General features: G+C 34.7%; 1 protein-coding gene across 7 annotated transcripts in view; it reads right to left on the bottom strand.

The window, feature by feature from the left end:
- Window positions 1-22,982, bottom strand: part of LRBA (LPS responsive beige-like anchor protein) — a 772,087-nt gene that overhangs the window by 122,196 nt on the left and 626,909 nt on the right. For all 7 annotated transcript variants that reach the window (XM_040472514.1, XM_040472528.1, XM_040472537.1 and 4 more), the window contains exon 47: window positions 21,843-21,995. In XM_040472514.1, coding sequence (XP_040328448.1) covers window positions 21,843-21,995 — 153 coding nt within the window. The remainder of the gene's footprint in view (window positions 1-21,842; window positions 21,996-22,982) is intronic.

Raw genomic sequence — 22,982 nt, 5'->3', positions numbered from 1 at the left:
TATACAACAGACAAAAATTTCCTCCTTCAGGGACTCAAGGTAATCCTCTTAAGCTTCTTCTTTCTACTACTAGATGATTCTTTCTTCTTCTTATTAATACCTTTGTTCCTCTCAGGTAGTATCAGGAAAGAAAAGCAAATGATGACAAAGACAATTCTAATAAAAATAAGGTGACAGTAACAAGGCCAAATAAACTGTTTTATTAGAACCTCCCAAGTACAAACCCAGAAATTTTCTCCTGGTATATTCTATAATATCAAGTTCCTGATTTCTTATGTAGCATAAACTAAATCCCACTAATCCATTTTATCCTTCTTACTTTTATGAATAGATCCAGCCCCTTTGCAATTTTAGGCAGCTGAGCTTGATATTACACTTCCTAAACTCTCACGTAGCTAACAACAATCATGAGGCTAAATTTTAGAAATTAGGATATGAAGAGAAGTGATGCACTCAACTTTCTAGTCACATCCTTTAGAAAGAAGCTGCTTGTCTCTTTCCAAAGTGGTAAAATGTGAATATGAAAGCTGACTGCAAAATAAGAACAAGGCAGTGGAAGAACAAGGCAGAAGTAACTGGGGACATCATAGATTAGATTTTTCCTAATTCCTTTGATTGCCTACCAGCTCAGACTTTACCCTAGGAAAAAACTTTCCATCTCCATTTAAACAACTACATTGCGGTCTATATGAAAACTGTAAGTTAAAAAACCAGCAGTAAAAATAGTTATATTTATAAAAACATGATATGTATATACAATCTAAAAAGGCAGTATGATAAGATTAAAGCCCTAAGAGATCAACTACATACAAACATGAAATTATTTCTTAGAGACAGAAAATCCTTCAATACCTAGCTCAAATGTCTCTTAAATATCTTCCTTCCCTGAACAAAGTTAGTTGCTCTGTCATCTATGCTCCAGTTTATCACATTCTGTACTGATTATTTCCATTACTAATGGTAAATTCCTACAGAGCAGGGTTCTATAATATTCATCTTTGTATCTTCCCAGAATTGAGCAACATATTTGGCAAATGGTAGGTACCAATAAATATTTGCTGAAAGCAACATTGGACTTTGAGAAGCAATGAAAGAAATGTGCTGAAAAAAGACTTTTTAAAAAGATCTTCTCTACATGCAAGTCATGCATTATAATAAAATCTTTCTCTTTCAAGTCTACAACTCCAGACTATGAATTCATAATTTATTTCCTTTATGGGATCATCAATTTCATGTTATCCATAACCACTAATTTTTTGGAGTTGAAATGCATATTTTATCAACCAGTGCTAGATTATAAACATTTAATGCATGAATTGCAGACACTTTTACGTAAAGAGTAGGCTGAACACATTTTCACAGGCGTAATAAATAACTTCAGATGTCCTTGTAAGAAACTCAGACATAGTGCTCACCCATTAATTTTCCTACTGAATGCATTTTCACATCAAACAAGTGTTACCTATCATTATTTTGTGTTACCACAGTAAAGATTTAATCTTCTTTTACATCACAATTCTCTTGTGTAGGTGGCCATGTGATCATTCAATATTATACCTATTCTAAATCTGTCATAATACTTAAAACCTACTGCCCTTATTTAATATCCATTATCTATTAACTGTCAAAAAAGGTTGAGTAACTTAACTATGGTCACAAGTTAGCTAATACTGAACATTGGGGACAACTCTCCTATTATTGAGTATATATGAATCATACATGTTCATGCGTTTATCATACAACTTTACAAAATTATTGAGGTAGTTGATATGGAAGTATAAAACATGACCGAATCTATTACATATGCTAATTCTGTTACTTAAATTGACCTGAATTATAGGTCTATCACTGAATATTCACTGGAATCTTACTAAATTTAAGCCATTATTATATATTATATTATATTATATATTATTATATATATTTATCATATAATGAGAAAGAAGAAAAATTAGGCTAATAGCAGCAGTATTATAGTAGTATAATACATGGCAGAGTAAAGAAAGTCATAAGAGAAGTACAATGTACACCCGGGATTTCATAGAAGAAAAGACTCTGTAGTCATGGCTCTTGTATTTATATAGTGTGCTGATGAACAACCTAGAGCTACACTAAAATCCATATATAACTTTTAACTCTCCAGAAACTTAACTGCTAATAGCCTACTATTGACGGGAAGCCTTACTAATAACATAAACAATCAATTAACACATATTTTGTATGTTATATGTATTATATACTGTATTCTTATAATAAAGTAAGGTAAAGAAAATATTATTAAGAAAACCATAAGGAAAATTCATTTAGAATGCTGTACTGTAAAAAAAAAAAAATCCATGTATAAACAGACCCAAGCAGTTCAAACCCATGTTATTCAAGGATCAACCATATATCAGAAGGACTAAAGTGAGATTTAAATTTGCTTTGTTTGGGTCTTGGGGAATGGAATAAATATCAATAGGAAGAAATTACAGGGAATAGCTTCCTCACTATACAAGATATTTGAAAATAGAATGTCAGAGACAGAAAATTCCTATGACAATATACTTACTACAGGCATAATTTTTATGTAAGCTGAGGTCTCCATGGTGAGTTTGGGGCAGGCAATTCTGTAAGAAGGAATCCCACTTATAGTCATGATTTAAATGCAAGAGAACAATATGATTGCACTGCCCATTTGGAAGATAGATCCATCAGCGGGATATTAAATATATAAAGAGGTAGGGAAACTAGAAAGAACCTTACTGGATACTCCAAATAAGAGATAAGAAAGGCTGGTATGGTGAAAATGAGCCAGAAGAGTCAAGAAAAGATGTTTTAATTACCTCAATCAATTACATGGTAATATTATCTATTACATACTTGTAAGATAAAATAGGATTTCAAAAGTTTCTTAATGGCACTATCATTTATCCTATTATTATAATTTCTTAGCTTAGTATGTTTTGAAATCCATATCAAAAATACATTAACTATGATACATATAAAACTGAATTTATGTTTCTCAAAAAGTATATCTCTTCCTCTTCCTGTAATACATATTTCAGTTGTAAGATAATTCACCCAGTAATCTCATTCTAAAATCTCAAGGTCATCTTCGACTTCTTCTATCTATTATGACTCACATATGTAGAATATCTTCTCTATCCCCTCTGCCATTGTTTTAACTAGGGTTACAATAATTTCTTGTTCAGTTCCCTTTAACTATAACAGCTTCCTAACTCATCTTCCTGTCTCCCCCACTTCCCAACTCTAGCCTAAAGTTCACATTGCCACCTTCCTAATGAATAAATTAAATATAATTATGTCCCTTCTATGTCTTTCCAGTGGTTCTCGGCTGTCTGTAAGATGAAGTACCAACTCCTTAGCAAGCTATAAAGGCTTCTTCATAAATATGGCCTCAAGCTACTTCTCAAGCCTTATCATTGGCTATTCTTGACCAAGAAACCCATGCTACAGCCATACAGAAAATCCCATTATTTCCTGGTCATTTCATACATTTTACAGACTCTAAGCTTATTCATTTCATATGGCAATTGTCAAATGTCAGGTCCTGGGCAAGGGATTTTTCTTTTTCCTTTTTTTTTTGTTTTTTGTTTTTTTGTTTTTAAGACAATGAGAAAGAGAGAGAGTGAGAGGCAGGGAGGGGCAGAGAGACAGAGAGACAGAGAGAGAGAGAGAAAGAATCTTAAGCAGGCTCCACGCTTAAGAATCTTAAACAGGATCGATACAGGGCTCAATCCCACAACCCTGGAAAAACGCCCTGAGCTGAAATCAGAAGTTGGATGCTTGGGATACCTGGGTGGCTCAGTTGGTTGAGCTTCTGACTTTGGCTCAGGTCATGATCTCACAGTTTGTGGGCTCAAGCCCCGCATCAGGCTGTGTGCTGACAGCTCAGAGCCTGGAGCCTGCTTTGGATTTTGTGTCTCCACCTCTCTCTGCCCCTCCCCCATTCATGCGCTCGCTCTCTCTCTCTCTCTCTCTCTCTCTCTCAAAAATAAACAAACTTAAAAAAAATTTTGTTTTAAAGAGTTGGATGCTTAATTGACTGAGCCACCCAGGCACCCCTGGACATCTTAAATCAATCCATGTTTAATAAATAAACCAATGACCCTTGTATTCTATTAATAGTTGATTCCTAGAATGATTGAAAAAATAGACTAGTAAACTTTTTTCTAATATATAATATACCCCCCGTTACCATTTTGCAAACACAATGTACTTATTTTTATTAAAAATAAGAGCTACTCAAAATTAACAACTCAGGAAACAACAGATGCTGGCAAGGATGTGGAGAAATGGGAACCCTCTTGCACGGTTGGTGGGAATGCAAACTGGTGCAGCCGCTCTGGAAAAGTGTAGAGGTTCCTCAAAAAATTAAAAATAGAACTACCCTACGATCCAGCTATAGCAGAAGGAATTTATCCAAAGGATACAGGAGTGCTGATTCAGAGGGGCACACGTACCCCCCAGTATTTATAGTAGCGCTTTCAACAATAGCCAAATTATGGAAAGAGCCTAAATGTCCATCAACTGATGAATAGATAAAGAAGATGTGGTTTATACACACAATGGAATACTACTTGGCAATGAGAAAGGAAATCATGCCATTTTCAGCGACGTGAATGGAACTAGAAGGCATTATGCTAAGTGAAATAAGTCAGTCAGAGAAAGATAGATATCATATGTTTTCACTCATATGTGGTTCCTGAGAAACTTCACAGAAGACCATGGGGGAAGGGAAGGGAGAAAAAACAGTTACAAACAGAGAGGGAGGGAGGCACACCATAAGAGACTCTTAAATACAGAGAACAAACTGAGGGTGGATGGAGGGGTGGAGGAGAGGGGAAAATGAGTGATGGGCATTGAGGAGGGCACTTGGGATGAGCACTGGGTGTTGTATGTAAGCGATGAACCACGGGAATCTACCCCAAAAACCAAAAGCACACTACACACTGTATGTTAGCCAATTTGACAATAAGTTTTATATATATATATATATATATATATATATATATATATATATATAAAGCTATTCACTAAAGAAAATTTAGAAGAAAGGAGAAAAACAAACTCTCCCCAGCATCAACTATTAAGGTGTTGGTGTATTCCCTTACATTTTTATTATGTATAGATATCATATACATAAACATTATTTATATTTTTTAGATTTATTGAAGTACAACTGACAAAACTGTGTATGTTTAAAGTGTACATTGTGATGATTTCACATAGGTATACTTTGTGAAGTAATTATAACAATCAACAAATTAATTAAATAGAAGGTGGGAGAGGAGGGGCAGTAAAAGAGAGAAGGGTGAGGGAGAAGTATGCATGTGTATCCACTGGGGTCGCCACGTGGAATATTTGCAGGCAAAGTAAGTAGCTTATAAAATGTGAGAGAATATAGAACTTTTGGAGAAGTTTAAGTCGCTCAGCATGACTATATTCTGCAAGAGTTGAAGTTGGGGAAGTAGGCAGACACTTGTGAAGGATCTTGTATGTTACACAAGGTTGGTAAACCTTATATATGTTATAAAGCCTGAAAGACTATAAGTAACCACTAAGGTATTTTAAACACAGCATTCGTGAGAGCCTCCAATTCAGGGAGCACCCAATTTATAAAAATCTAGATACGGGTGAAAAAAAATAGTTGTTTTATATGATTTCTTATGGTGCCAAATAGAATGTTCTCAGAATGACCCATAAACATCCAACTGATGTGCTCCTAGATGCAAATGAAATTTCTTCAAGGAATCTGGATCACAACATATGCCATTTTACTTTTAAGAGGGATTTGAATCAGAATCTATTATATATAAGTCTCTGGTATAATTATTCAGTCTAACTGAAAACTGTAATATAGCTTAATGACAAAAAAAGTAGATCATAAAAAGATTATTTCAAAGAATGTTTTAGAAAAGACAGGTTAATGTGAGGACACAGCGAGCAGACAATCATCTGCAAGGAAAAAAACCGGGCTCAGATGAAACCCAAACCTGCCAAACATCTTGATCTTGGACTTTGTTTCCAGAACCATGGAAAAATTAATTTCTATTGTTTAAGCCACCGAGTCTGTTGTATTTTGTTACAGCAGCCCTAGCAAAATAATACACATATTTAATATGTATGTATAAGGTTAAGTATTATGGGTTGTGTTCTCCCTAAAAAGATGTTGGAGTTCTAACTGCCAGTACCTTAGAATGTGACCTTATTTGGAGACAGGATCTTTAGAGAGGTAATGAGGTTAAAATGAAGTCAATTGGTAGGCCCTAATTCAATGACTCGTGTCCTTATATAAAGGAGAAAATCTGGACACAGATATAGACATGCACACAGGGAGAATGCCATATGAAGATCAGAGTTATGCTGCTGCAAGACACAGAATTACAAAACTGAGAGTCCTGGAACAGGTCCTGCCCTCCTGTCTTCAGAGGAAGCATGACCCCATGGACACCTTGATCTCAGACTTCTAGTTTCCAGAAGTGTGAGAAAATAAATTTCTGTTCTTTAAGGCATCCAGTTTGTGGTACTTTGTCAGAACAGCCCCAGGAAACCAGTACAGTAGGGTTATAGGAAAAGTGACTTCTAAGAACTTACATGGCAACTAAAAGTAATAATGTACACTACAATGGATCCTGTAGTGTAGGGTAAAAATTCTGCAGAGAACATTATTAAGTCAACTAACAAAAGAGACATATGGAAAGTACATTAAAGTACTGGATTAATTTAAATTTATGAAATGGTAAGTGTTACTGTGGTCATATAAGAAAATACCCCTATTTTTTTTTTTTAATTTAAAAAAAAATTTTTTTTTCAACGTTTATTTATTTTTGGGACAGAGAGAGACAGAGCATGAACAGGCGAGGGGCAGAGAGAGAGGGAGACACAGAATCGGAAACAGGCTCCAGGTTCTGAGCCATCAGCCCAGAGCCCGACGCGGGGCTCGAACTCACGGAGCGCGAGATCGTGACCTGGCTGAAGTCGGACGCTTAACCGACTGCGCCACCCAGGCGCCCCAAAATACCCCTATTTTTAGGACACGTATACTAAAGTTTGGGGGGGGGTAAAGGATCATGAAGCATGTAATTTACCCTCAAATGATTCAGTAAAAGTATTGTGTGTGTGTGTATTTTATATATATATTCATATATGGTTGACCCTTCAACAACATAGGTTTGAACTGCATGGGTCCACTTATACATGTTTTTTCAATAAATATATGAACTTACAGTATCAATATAATACAGTATTATAAATGTATTTTCTCTTCCTTACAATTTTCCTAATATCATTTTTTCTCTAGCTTATTTTACTGTAAGGATACAGTATATAACACACAACATGAAAAATGTGTGTTGGTTATTTATGACATTGGTAAGACTTCTGACCAACAGCAGGCTATTCGGAGATTCAAAGTTTCTGGGGAGTCAAAGTTATATGTGGATTTTTTACTGCAAATGGGTGGGTATTGGCACCCTTAGCTCCCTGTTATTCAAGGGTCAGCTGTATTTAGATATGTGTGTGTGTATCATATGTGTATACACACACACAGAATGAGAAGAGAACAGAAGAGAAGGAGAGACAGCTCAGATAAAAAAAAGAGAGGGGTGTAAAATCTTACCAATAAACTGGGCAAAGAGCTTATGAATGTTCTATGTGCTATTTTTTATTCTTGCAACTTTTTGTAGGTTAAAAATATTCTCAAATAAAATGTAGAAAAAAATTTTAATGTTCATGTTCAAGTAGGGCATAAATATGTAAACAAAAAAATGAGGAAAAAAAGAAAAAGGGAGGGAGAGGGAAGAAAGAAAAAAGAAAATTCAGGAATGGATTTAAGCAAGGAATTCTAAAATGCCTCAGAAAAATGAGATGTACCATGTAAAATTCAAGCACTATGACATTTAATATAGTATTTATTATTACAAAAAAATGCAAACTAAATTTGCCTTTGCTTAAAAATAAGAAACCACAGGGGTGCCTGGGTGGCTTAGTCAGTTAAGTGTATGACTTCAGTTCAGTCTCATGGTTTGTGGGCTCAAGCCCTGCAACAGGCTCTCTGCTCTCAGTTCAGAGCCTGCTTCAGATCCTCTGTCTCCCCTTTTCTCTGCCCTTCCCCTGCTCACACATGTACTCTCTCAAAAAAATAAAATAAAAAAAAAGAAACCAGAATATCTACCCTTTACAGAAAATATCCTAACACTTAAAGTTTATTTTCTAATGATAGTTCTAAAATATAGAGTGAAAAGAATCAACCAGACCGTAAAAAATAATCATGCTGGAAAAGAATGAAACAATCCTCTTCCTTCCTTCTTTTTTTTTTTTTTTTTTTTTGTAAAAGGTCACTTTCTGGCTACTATAACCAAGGAAATTTGCTGGTTTACACAAACGTTTTAGCTGGAAAAGATTTGTTGGATATGTACCGTTTATTGGCAAATAAAACAGATATAAATACCACAGTAAGCAGTCACTTACTGGGTATCACTGTGCAGAGAGTTACATGACAGCATCCACAGGCAGAAGAAAACCCACAGCAAAGATAACTTCTCAGGTGTACTGCCACTGTGGGTGACATGACTTAGTGTCAGAAACAAAGGCAGTAAGCTGCCGGAGGCAATGTCTTCCCAGCCCTACAGAGCACTGCCAGAAGCAATGGTGGTCCTGAGAAGAACTAGGTGAGTAAGCATTCATCTGTGAATTCAACTTCCAGTCTCACATTGTGAGCCCATTAGTCTCACTTTTCTTCTTCAACCATTGTCATTAGTCCCTGGCAGAAAGGAGAATTTCCAACTGTACCTGGCAGCACATTACTAAGATGATTTATACAAAGGTTAAATTTTCTATAAAATCTACCTCTTCTTCCTCCTCCTCCTCCTTCTTAATTCTAACCTCTAGAGAACTTAAATTGCTCTGGATAAGCACTAAATTCACCAAAAATGAGGTTTATTTTTTCCCCTGAAGTCAGCACATTAAGGTACTTCAACAACTTAAAGAAATAAATTAAATTATTCACATATTTATTCATCAATTATTTGTTTGGTACTTATTCTGTACTATCCTGGGGGTTCAGTGGTAATTGCCAGAAAAGGAGATTTACACTCCCTTCCAACCTCAAAACAGTGGGAAAAAATGAACTTCAAAATAAATGGCTAACCGTATGAATAAAGATAAACTTAGATCTGTTTTTCATACCAGAAACCAAGGATCAGACACCTAAATGTGAAAAAAGTGAAGCAAGTATTGGAAGAAATCATTAGTGAATTTCTGTGCAGCCTGAGAGTGGGAAAAACTGTATTGGAGAGTAAAGGAATCAGTCTAACATGGCCACTGCCTAAATTTTTTTCACATCCCAATTACTGATGGATATTTTGGTTATTAACTTGCACTAAACAAATATGCAAGTGGTAACACATAAAGCAAAATTATTTGTCACAAGGAAAATAACTGTCAAGGTAATAAGTACATTTCTTCTTTCTGGCTAGCACTTTCTCAGCCAAAACTTTTCAGAAATACAAATATAAGCAAAAAAAAAAATCACTGTATGGGTAAGTAACTGCCCTTCCAGGGGATTCTGATACAGATTGTGTTTTCCATGTGCCACATTTTAAAATACACTACTATGGGGCGCCTCGGTGGCTCAGTCAGTTGAGCGTCCGGCTTCAGCTCAGGTCATGATCTCGTAGTCTGTGAGTTCGAGCCCCCGGGCTCTGTGCTGACAGCTTGGAGCCTGGAGCCTGCTTCGGATTCTGTGTCCCCCTCTCTCTCTGCCCCTCTCCCACACTCATGCTCTGTCTCTCTCTGTCTCAGAAATAAATAAACATTAAAAAATTAAAAAATAAAATAAAATAAAATAAAATACACTACTGTAAGTGATACAGTTTACACCTGAAACCAGGATTCTATTTATAAAAAGGAAGAGAAGGTCCAGTAACCAACAGCCTGTGAGTCATACATGTAGAAAACCAAATTGAGAACGAGTTATAGGAAGGCCATAGGGTAATATGTACAGGTTTTTATGAAAGATTTTGAGGAAGATGAGAGTTACGAGAAAAGCTGTTTGCAAGTTTTTGTTTTATTTTGGTTTTTGAGGAGGTGGTGGTAAGAAGGGTAAGGTTATGAGTTTTAAGATACAGTTTGGTTAGAAAAGGAGTAGAGTCACATTGCAATAAATAGGAATAGCATGTGGCAGGGACTGTGGTAAGAAAATAATGACATAACCTAGGAACTAGAAGTTATTCTAAAACCTAGATGCTAACACAACTTTTGTAGGTATTCTAGAAGCTAGAAGCTACCAACTACTCTATGTTCCTAGGTCAGGAGAAAAAGAAATCTGCATTCTCCCACACTTAGACACTAAGCTGAAGTCTGCAGGGATGAGAAATCACTATTAGACACAATGCTTTTCAGAATTATGTAGATGGGGTATATGTGAGGAAGAATTATTTTATTATTCTAACAAAATTTAAAATGCTCTTTATATGTTATGTTAATATTTTAGCAAAATATTAATAATGTTAGCAGAAAGTCACTGAAAATTTTATACTTCAGAATAAACACAGATTTGGATGTTTTTCCAACATGAATGTAGTATATCTAGGATATAGTATCATTTCACTTTATTTTGCTTGTATAAAACACAATAATATGTCACTAAACAAAACACAGTTTATGTTTCATTTATCCAGAATTCAGATTTCAGGTCTTCAGAGGATCTAGAACATATCAAAACTCAAGGCAATTGAAGGCCACGAGGAAAACAAGTACAAGGCTTATGAGCTTTAAAGGTGGAAGTCACTAGGTCATCCTTCAGGCTTTTACCTTAACATATATGCATAAAATAATATAACAGCTCCAAGAAAAATGGAAACCTTAACAGAGAAAAGTGATAGGAAGTGACAGCTGACACAGGAAAGAACTCTGAAATGCTGACAGAAAAGCTAAAAGAAAGCAGAGGAATGTGGGTCATTTTAGCTAAGGAACAAAAAGCTTTATATATCTCAATAACTTTTCAGGACATCACAGAAAATATCTGAATATTTAACAATGAGTATTCCACAAAAGGCTATTTAAATTCAGAATTCTCTGCTTAAGAGACAGGGAAATGTGTAATCCATTTTATAAAAAGATTTTTTTTCAAGAGAAACAGTGAAAAACATTGGTATTTGAAAATATAAACTTCAATACTGCAGAACTTTTTCTACTTGGGAATTATCCCTTTCCTACATGATGCTGAGTTGTGAGATACTTTTTTTCATTTTGGAATATTTCTATCAAGGTAAGAGTAGCAAATAAAATTAATAAGTATTTTTTGCTGTCTTAGCTTCTTTAGAAGACATAGATTGCGTAACGCAACAGTTACATAACACTGTGCAGTGGGTTTATAACATATATAGATGTAATATACTTATGGCAGTAGCACAAAGTAGAGGGGAATGAACTGAGCTGAGTTTGAACAAAGTTACTATATCCAACTGAAATTAAGCTGGTATTAATATTAAGTGGATTGAGAATAAACTAAGATGCATATTGTCCCTAAAGTAATGACTAAGAAAACAACTACGAGAAAGAAATAGTGAAAAAAAAATTAATGAAATAAAATTGTAAACTAAAGATGATCTGTGTTTTTTTTTTAATTTTGTTTTAACGTTTATTTATTTTTTGAGAGACAGAGACAGAGCATGAGCTGGGGAGGGGACAGAGAGAGAGGAGGAGTCACAGATTCTGAAGCAGGCTCCAGGCTCCGAGCTGTCAGCACAGAGCCCAACACGGGGCTCGAACTCATGAACCATGAGATCATGACCTGAGCCAAAGTCGGATGCCTAACCCACTGAGCCACCCAGGCACCTCAAGATGATCAAGAAAATTATAAAGGGAAGAACAGAGAAACAAAAAGACCCAAGACTAAAGGACCTAATTAGCAAAATGGCAGACATGAATCTAACCACATCAATCATTGCGTTAAATGGCAAAGACTATCAGACTGGATAAATAACTGTATCCACCTATACGCTATCTACCAAAGACACACTTCAGAATCAAATACAAAATAGGTTGAAAGTCAAAGAAAGGAAAACTATATACCATGCAAACAGTTACTGTAAGAGAGCTGTTCTAGGCTACACTAACATCAGGTAAAACAGACTAAAAAATTACTAGAAACAAAGAGGGACAACTTATAATGAAAAAATAGTTCATCAGGAAAATATAATAATTATAAACACACATGCACAGTGGTAGGCTGAAAAATGCTCCCACTGCCCCCCAAAAGATATTAAATCATAGTCTCTAGAACTTGTAAATAGTACTTTATATGGGAAAAAGGTCTGTTAAATTAAGGATCTCAAGATGGGAACATTATTCTGGATTATCAGGGACGACCTTAAATATAATCACATGTATCCTTATAAGGGGAAGGTAGAGAAAGATTTCACTACAGATAGAAGAGGAGATGGTGATGTGAGGGCAGAGGTGGGGATCTTCTGAAGGGTATGTAATACTCATTTTGGACTTTCACAGAATAAATTTCTGTTGTGTTAAGCCACCATGTTTTTGGTAATCTGTTACAGCAGTCATGGGAAACTAACATATACACCTAACATCAAAAATACACGAGGCGAAAACTGACAGAAGAGATGGTAATATTTGAGGACTTCAACATCCCACTAGTAAAAATGGGCTGAAATAGATAGAAAATCAGTGAATATATAGAAGATATATCTTCTATATAAATAAATAAATTTATTGAGCACAATAAAACAATCTGACCAACTGACATCTATAGAACACTCAATAGCAGAATACCCATTCTTCTCAAGGGCAAATGGAGAATTCTCCAATACATACCATATGCTAGATCATGAAGCAAGTGTCAGCACATCTAGAACAACAGAAATTATACAAAGTATATTTTTCAATCACAATGAAATTAAATTAGAAATGAAAAACAGAAGGAAATTTGGAAAATTCATAAATGTTTGAAAACTAAGCAATATATTTCTGAATACTCCATAAGTCAAAAAAGAAATCACAAGGGAAATCAGAAAATGTTATGAGACAAATGAAAATAAGTAAACAAAATATCAAAATTTAGGTGATGCAAGCAAAAATAGTACATAATGGGAAACTTCTAGTTATAAAAGCCAGTATTAGTAAGAAAGAAAGAAATAAAAACCTACTTTCCCAAATGAAGAAACTAGTAAAAAAGAAAACTAAACCCAAAGCAAGCAGAAGGAAAGAAATAATGGATATTAGGGTGATCCCCCAATGAAAGAAAAAACAGAAACATTAATACAGAAAAACCAATGAAATGAAAAGCTAGTTCCTTGAAAAGATCAACACAACTGACAAATCTTTAGCAAGACTGACCTAGAAAAAAAAGATGATATAAATTACCAAAAATCAGGGATGAATGAGGTAACATCACTATTAACTTTAGAGAAATTGAAATAAGGCATATTATGAACAACTTTGAACCAATAAATTAGATTAAATGGACAAATTCCTAGAAACATACAAGTTACTGAAACTGAGTGAAGAAAAAATTAGAAAGTCTGAATAAACATGTAACAAGTAAAAACAAAAACAAAAACAAAACTGAATTGGTAATTTAAAGTCTTCCTCCTTGGGACGCCTGGGTGGCTTGGTTTGTTTAGCATCCAACTCTTGATATTGGCACAGGTTGTGATCCTATGGTTGTGGGACTGAGTCCCACATCGGGCTCCAAGCACAGCATGGAGGCTGTTTGGGTTTCTCTCTCTCCTCTCTCTGTCCCTCTCCTACTCTGTCCCTACTCCTACCCCTCTCTGTCCCTCTGCTCTCTCTCCCTCTGTCTCTTAAAACAAATAAATACTTAATAAAATAAAATAAAACAATATAAATTAAAATAAAACAAAATACAATACAATACAATAAAAATCCTCCTCCAAAGAAAAGCCCATGTCCAGTGGCTTTTTCAAAATGTCTTTCAGAAAGTTGGGAAAGAGAAACACTTAACCATATCTTATTCTATGAGACCAATGTCATCCTGGTATTAAAGTCAAAGATATCATAAGAAAACTATATACCAATATTCCTCATGAACACAGATGCAAACATCCTCAAAAGTAATAATTTCTCAACAAAATATTAACAAAAACAACAGAATACCATATATATTAAAAAGATTTATACCATCCAAGTATGATATATTCAAGGACTGCAAGGTTGGTTTAATATCCAAAATCCAATTAATGTGATATATCATATTTCACTTTTTGTTTCTTGTTTGGAAAACTTCCCTATTTCAAGACCCCTATTCCCTATTTCAAATAGGGAAAACTTCCCTATTTCACAAAGGAATCCTTCTGTATTATCTCCTAAAAGTTTATCATTTATCTTCATATTTAAAGCATCAATACACTTTAATTTTTGTTTGTGGCATAAGAACAGTTCTGATCTATTTTTTCCATATTGATATGATTATGGGATGAACTATATTCCCCCAAATTCGTATGTTGAAATCTTAACTTCTCTGTAACTCAACATATGATCTTATTTGGAAATAGGATCATTACTTATGTAGTTATTTATGTTAAGATGAGGTCATACTGGAGTAGGGTGAGTCCCTAATCCAATATGGGTGACGTCCTGATAAAAAGGGGAAATATGGACACAGAGACAGATGTGCATAGAGGGAAAATGCTGTGAAGAGACAAGACACAGAGAGAAGATGACTGCATATGAACGAAAAAAGGCCTAAAGCAGATTCTTCCCTCACAACACTCAACAAGGAACCAACCCTACTGAACTTTGTTCAGACTTCTAGCCTCCAGAATCGGGAATCAACAAATTTCTGCTGTTTAAGCCACTCAGTTTGTGGTTTGTTACACTTTGTTACAGCCACCCAAGAAACTAATACAGTAACTATCTCAGCATGAAATCAAAAGTCCTTCTTTTCCCCAAAGATCTGCAACATAATAGATGTCCTGGCCTGTTTCCGGGTTCTGTGTTCACTTCAGTTAGTCTACTTTCTCCTGGTTTCCCCTAATTACTATAGTTTTATAATAATTCTTGATATATAATACAGCAAGGCCCCAAAACCTGTTCTTGTTCTCAGAAAAGGTCTTGGCCATAATTGGTCCTTTGTCCTTTATTACCAGTTTGTCATATTCCAACAAACAAAACCTATTGGGCCTTGAATTGATAGTTACATTTAATCTATAAGTAAGTTTGGGGAGAATTAATAACCTAACAACATCAAACATCTTTTTTTCTACTTAGATGTCCTTTTCAAACTAGAATTTTCAAAGTTACATACCAGGAGCAAAAGCAAACCAACGACAGTATTTTTGGTGTTGTTCTTTTTTTTTTTTTTCAAACTTCACACATACCTGCTCCACCCCCCCAGAGTTCTAGATCTGGCCACTGCAGGGAGTAAAGAAAGGGTGGGAGGCTTATGTCCATAGTTGAGAATGATTACCAACTACAGCCGTCATGGCTATTTACATTCTTGGCCACATCATTATCAATGTAGAAAATGAAAAGGCAACAGGAAAAAGAACAATATCAAAAAATTATGTTAGCCCCTGTTGATTCTATCCCAAAGAACAGAAAAATATTGCCTGGTCAGCTCTCCTTAGAAAGATTTTTTAATGCCATTTTCCTCAAAAATGGAAGCAAAGATGTGAATAAAGGTTAAAAAAAAAGTGCAAACCCTTTCAAATCTCAAACCTCTCAACCTTACAGTGTTGCTAAACACTGAAAATTGGGACATAATATGATAAAATTGTATCACTTCAAACTCACTCATCTCAAGCTGCAGCTCTTGCCATTATATACATATAACAGTTTTTCATTAAGGACATGAGATTTATAGTCTCAACTATTCTGTCATCGCTTAAGATTTGTAAATTTTCCAAATTCAAAGGAAGTTATGAAATACTGACCTAATTCCTTCAGAGATAAAAGATCTATGAAGGTTTAAGGTGAATAAATTTAAATCTTAGCAATAGATTAAAAAAAAAAAGTACGTTGAGAAATCTGAAAATGTTTTTCTCAGACAATAATATAAAAAGATATCATCATTTTTAATTTGTCCATGTATCATCTGAAAAGGAGATAAGATACTCATTTTATTTTTCTTTACCTTCTCAAGGACATAACTACTCATGTCACTATTCTGAAATAGTAGAGAAGACAAAAGCTATAGAAGATACACAAAAGCAAATGTGATTCTAACTGAAAACCTCAGGATAATCCATCAATAGAAGCCTTGCTTATTAGATTCATGCCACCTCTCAGCCTTTGAGAAGCCTTCCACTTCAAAAATCTAAGTTACCAAAAAGGAAGTAACCTACAAAAGAGTAGGGATATCGTCTGTCTTATTCACTGAATCTAGTTTGCTGGTACAAACATGGGCGCTCAATAAATACCTGTAAATGAAAGAATTATTTTTATTAAAATTTGAATAAATTACACATCCTTTGGCTAAAACAAAATGCTCCACTTCAACTTTTATAAAGAGACCTATCATTACTGTTCAGAGTATGGGTTTCTTTGTCTCTTGAATTTCAACTTAAAACTCCAGGGTTGTAAGAGGCAATATAATATAGGTCCATAACATGAGCATTATATCGTAAAGATAATTGATGAGCAGTCTGAACTCATACAGTGTTATATTATTTTAAAGTATGAAAGCCTGTTTCTCATTTGTATTTCTGAAGCAGTTTTGGAATAAAAAATTTTTTTCTGGTTCAGGTAATATTAAATAACACAGGCCAATCTCTGGGATGTAGTTAAGATTGTTTGGGTTTTACCCTGATTCTAATTGTTCAGAACAAAGAAAATATAATTCATTTACCTGAAAGACTAATCAGACCTAGGTGGGTTTTCCTTCTAAAACACACAGGATATTGTCTTCTGTCCATAAATCCTACACTTTAGCCAATTTGCCAATCCTACATTTAGATCTTCATTACTTGCAGAAAGCTCTGAGGATTAAATTGGTTAAGGTAAGATAGTAGTTAGGGCCCTCTAACAAAAATAGAAAATGTGGCATTACAGGTCCACCATCAAAATCATGCTACTAAAATATCCTATCCCCTTGAATTAATATCTGGGCAAACAAATACATTAAAAAGACGTGCTGGGTATCTTAAAACGAGTATGTCAGTTAATTAATTCTGTGATCCCCTGCTACCAGCGAGTACTGTACAATCTGTTATTATTCACTGTCCTATAGATCATCTGTTCTTGGTGCTGGTTTGTTCCAGGAAGAGAGACAGCTGCAACACTATATCCCTGTTCAACCTGAGGACCATCTGACTTTAATTGTAACACACAGCTTGATGTGGCTCTGGCTATGAGAAGCCAAAGTATCGTCTGTAATAATCTGGAAAAGCAGAAACCTGCCAACAGAGGGCTGAAAACAGGGACTTGTGCTGTCTGGCTGCCTGACGGGCTGCAGGAAATATGATTAATGAGTAAGGTATAATGATATCAGGAACCCGATTAGCACCACAAAAAGGTCACAGATCAAAGTAGTATGCATTTCATGAGCTACAATCATTGAATAAAATCTGTGGACTTGAAGAGGCAACCAAAAAGAGGAGGAGGATAAAATCCTTACTTGATAACATGCTAACAGATACATAAAATACCATACTAATAACTTAATCACTTGTAGAAAGTGAAGAGGAAATTATAAAATGAATCAATACAGACTGCACTTTAGGAGAGCTCTGCTCATCACAGGTGTATAATAAATATTTCTGAAAGAATGAATGAGTTATTGAATTCTTTCATAAAGATACATGTAAGTAAAATCAAGTATCTTTCCTAGTTACAAATGTAAAAGATGAGAGATTTGATATTTGACTCTATGTTTGCATTTAATTTGCAATGAAATTTTTATACAGTTCTTTTAAGAATGCAAGCTCATTCAGAGCCTGAACTATGAAGACATTGTATAACTCACAGAGGAATCACTGGCACAAATGCTTAATAAAGTTAATTCTAAGTTATAATAAACATGCAGTTGTAAAATACTATTTTGTATGTAATTTCATACAAAACGGCAGGCAAAACCTAAATCTTATTGAAAACAATTTGTTAACCTTCTTTTCCATGGTGCCCTTGGGAAGCCCATCCCGAAAGATCTGGCTCTTCTGAGGTAAAGGTTGTGAGAGCAGAGATAGGAAGTACTATGAAGAGAGGGGCTTACCCAATTTACACAATTAAATTCTCTTAATTGTCAAAATGTTGAAAAGCTTTTAATATAACTTATTCAATTTTTTTTTTCCTTCGGACCAGATTTAAGTAAACACTCTAACAAACTCTTCATACTCTTAATAGTACTAAACATGGTAGTAATTAATCGAGATTTGGCTCCCTTGAGACTTAAAATTTTAAATCATATTTAAGAAAGTGTTTCAATAATAAAATGATATGAACATGATTTAAGTTTTTTTCTTTAAAATATATTCCTGAAGAATGAGAATGATTATTTATACCTTTCAAATGTTATATAAATGTTATTTCATATCTACCTAATAGTGAAACATTTTTTTAAAATGGTGATTCATAAGAAAAATTAAAAAATGAAAAGACAGAGGCACCTGGGTGGCTTAGTCAGTTAAGTTTCCGAATCTGGATTTCAGCTCAGGTGATGATCTCATGGTTTGCAGAATCGAGTCCTGCATCAGGCTCTGTGATGAGTGTGTACCCTACTTGGGATTCTCTCTCTTTCTCTTTCTTTCTCTTTCTCTCTCAAAACAAATAAATGAACATTTTTTTAAAAATGAAAAGACAAGACTAGGAGAAAATTATTCACAAAACATATGTTGGATAAAGAACTTTCACAAAGAATATGTAAAGATTGCTTACATTACATAATGAGAAAAACAACCCAACTTAAAAATAGGCAAAAGATATGAATAGTTCCAAAGAACACTTAAGGGAGTGCCTGGGTGGCTCAGTCGGTTAAGGAGCCAACTCTTAATTTCAGCTCAGGTCAAGATCTCGTTGTTTGTGGATTCAAGCCCTGCATTGGGCTCTGTGTTCACAGTGAGGAGGAGCCTACTTCAGACCCTCTGTCTCCTTCTCTCTGCACCTTCCCCGCTTGCACATGTGTGCACTCTCTCTCTCAAAAATAAATATTAAAAACAAATTTTTTTTAAAAAACAAACACAGATGAATACAAAATAAGCCTGTGAAAAGGCAGTCAACATAAGTAGTCATTTTGGAAATGCAAATTAAAATTACAACGAAATACCTACTAGAGCAGCTAAAATAAATAATACTGACAATACCAAGTCTTAGCAACTTATCATGTGACCCAACAAGGAAACTCCTAGGTATCTATCCCAGAGAAATGAAACCAGATGTTCACCCTAAGACATATGCAAATATTCATAATAGCCTCAAACTGGAAACACCCAAATGTCCATACACTGGTAAATAAATAAAATGTATTATATCTATACAATAGAATATTATGCAGCAATACAGTATGCCGTAATACATATGCAACATGGGTGAATCTCAAAAATATCATGATAAATAAAAGAAGCCAGGCACGTATTACATGATTTCATTTATATAAAATTTCTAAAAAATTTAGAAAAAAATGTCTCTATAGAGACAAAAAGTCCCAGAGCAGGGACTGACTGCAAACAAGTACAAGTGATGTAAGTGTTCCAAAGCTGCATTGTGGTGATGGTTATACAATTGTCTAAATTTTCTAAAACTCAAAGCAATGTGCACTTTTAAAAGTAAATTTTGGGGCACCTGGGTGGTTCAATCTGTTAAGTATCCAACTCTTGATTTTGGCTCAGGTCATGATCTCATGGGTCATGTGATCCAGTCCCACATCAGGCTCGGCTGACAGCACAGAGTCTGCTTGGGATTCTCTCTCTCTCCCTTTTTCTCTGCCCCTCCCCTGCAGGTGCACACTCTCTCTCTCAAAAAAGAAAAAGTAAATAAATAAATAAACGTTAAAAAAAATAAAGATTAATTTTATGGTATATACATTATACCTCAATAAATGTACTTCAAAAGGGCAATTACTGAAATTAAAAAAAAGAACTTGTGGTATAACTATACCTTCTATTGACTTCCAATAGTCTCTGAGGGATGGGAGGGAATCACACAGCCATAGACAACTGTCACATTTAAAAGTCTGACATCTCCTTCAATGTTTGCTACAACTAAGCTTTGTGTTGGGTTCTCATTTTAATTACAATCTTCCAAATTGCATGGGGTAAAAGTAAAATAAAACATGTACTTGAGGACTATGATAGAATAATGTTAGGTACTACTTTCTAAGTGCCTACTGTAAGCCAAAGAATATTACATACATAATTACAATTTTATATTCATAATTTTCAGACTACATATAAGGAAACCAAAGCTCAGAAAGATTAAACTGCCTAAAGTCCCATAATTAGCAAAGGGATTTATTCAAGATTAGAAAGTTGGTCTAACTCCAAGGACTATGTTCTTTCCATTTCCCCTGCATTGCTTCCAATATACATAAAACGTGAAATTTCAGTAACAATGGGATTGCAATTAGGATCTGGAAGACAGGATTAAAATATAAATGTTGAGGGGCACCCGAGTGGCTCAGTCGGTTAAGCATCCGACTCTTGGTTTTGGTTCAGGTCATGATCTCACGGTTTCGTGAGTTTTCGCCCTGCATTGGGCTCTGCGCTGGCAGCATGGAGCCTGCTTGGGATTCTCTTTCACCCTCTCTCTGCCCCTTCCCCATTTGTACTGTCTCTGTCTCTCTCAATATAAACAAAACTTAAAAAAATATATAAATGTTAGTATAAAAGGTCAGAAATGTCACTTAGAAAACTAAAATGCAATAATTTTCCTTAAGTGTAAATTAAAGACACGATGGAATTTAGCTTTCTTTTTTTTTTTAACTAATCTCTCTGCCCAACATAGGGCTTGAACTCACAACCCTGAGATCAAGAGTTGCTCTACCAACTAAGCCAGTAAGGTGCTCCTAGATTTCACTTTTAATATGAAGTATGACAGAGATTCTACTTTTAAAAACTGAGAATAAAGGTCCCAGACTCCAAACTTTTATGAAACTTAAAGGCAAAAACGGACAGACAGAACTTTTTCGTAAAATAATTTAGAACCCATGAGAGGATTTTAAAGAGTTCACTAGAGAGGAGTCTGAAGAAAATAATGATTACTGGGCTTTTAAGTTTTTAAATTTTTATGTTCTGAATATTACATGAAGATTTCCTTTTAAAGAACGATAATACATATAACTTGAAAATCTTTTTTCTATTACCAAAATGTGCAGTGGCCTTCTATCCCAGAGCACAGGATTACGTTCTTTACCTAGCACAAGAAACTCATGTTTCATGAAGCATACAATTCCAGTTTTACTTATAATTTCCCTTATAATTCTGAGGCGCCTGGTCATGATTTCATGGCTCGTGGGTTCAAGCCTCACACTGGGTTCTGTGCTGACAGCTCAGAGCCTGGAGCCTGCTTTGGATTCTGTGTCTCCCTCTCTCTCTCTGCCCCTCCCCCTCTCATGCTCTGTGTCTTTCTCTCTTAAAAATACATAAACATTAAAAAAAATCTCCTTTATAACTCTGAATTATCATGTGCATATAAAGGTTAGTAACCTACATTTCACATAAAAGGACAAAAAAAACCACTATACTTTTAAAGTCAATAAAATTTAATAAAATATATATGGAGATTCATGAACTATTTTGTTACTTTCAGTTATCTCTATCAACTACAATTTTGTTGAGAAGAGCAAGGGTTAATGATAATACCAACACATGAAAGATACTTTGAGAAAAGGCATGAGACAGAGTAGATGATTACTATCTTACCAGTCTGTTTATGCGAACAAATTCTTCTGAGGTTTTGGCCCAAGGAGGAAGTTCAACATCAGACACTATTGTCCCATCATCCATCACTCCAAGATTATAATTATTGAAGTTGACAAACATCTCAGGAAGATAATAAAATTCAGGAATCAACTCCTATATAAAAATAAAAGACATCATCATATTATAAACTGCAGAATACTGACTAGATATTCATAAAATGGCATAGTCATTTCCTTTTGTGCAGAAGAACAACAAAATAAACACAAGAAATTTTTTCCTTTCTCTATCACAGATCTATCACAAAGTTACTGTTAAGGTAGACAGTTCCCATCCAACCAAATTTAAATATTAACACCTTACCGGTTGGCATGTGCTTCCTTTTAGGACAATTCTCGTAACTCAAAACTCTTAAATACCAACATTTGAGTATTATTTGAGGTTTGACAAAATAGAAACAGAGAATAACATGCTGTTACAGCTTAAAGTAAATTTTTTATGAAGTATGTGGAATTTTTGCCCAAAGACCAAAATCTTTAAAAGTATTAAAACACAACTGCATTGGTCCCTTCATCAACCAGGATAGTATTCATTACATTTAGCTATGATTTAACAACATGTTTTGCTCACATTTTAAAACATTCAAGTTTAGTTGTAACACACTACTTTTGAGAAAAAATATTTACAAGGAGTCTAAAAAAATGATCTGCAATAAAAAACTTGGTAAAATTAAATATATGACTTTATTAAGAACACTTAAAATATACTTCATTAAGGTATTTTATAAGCAGAAAATGAAGCTAGTTAGGGTTTTTGTGTACAATAAGCCCCATGTATAACTATTTCAGAGGTCCTGTAGATCAGACTTTAAATCCAGTCTTGACATGGGTCAGTGACTCAGTGGTCTTTAGGATACCCCCTCAGGGCCAGCTATGGCAGGCCTGGCTTTCCAAACAGTTGAGCAAAATAGGGAGGTCATCAGATTTTGGACAAGGTCAGTGTGAACTTTCCAGAGTAAAGAAAAAAGATCCAGCAGGAATTAAGCTATTATCACCTCGGTCATCCATGTGAAATGTTGCTTGACTTTGAATTGTACATCCTTTGTTTACAATCACAATAATTAACTAAGCAGGGTAAAAATGA

Source organism: Herpailurus yagouaroundi, unplaced genomic scaffold (genome assembly GCF_014898765.1).
Source record: "Herpailurus yagouaroundi ecotype Mexico unplaced genomic scaffold, PumYag 28, whole genome shotgun sequence".
Taxonomy (NCBI): Eukaryota; Metazoa; Chordata; class Mammalia; order Carnivora; family Felidae; genus Herpailurus; species Herpailurus yagouaroundi.
The sequence above is the reverse complement of the archived record's forward strand: the minus strand, read 5'-3'. Positions and strand labels throughout refer to the sequence as shown.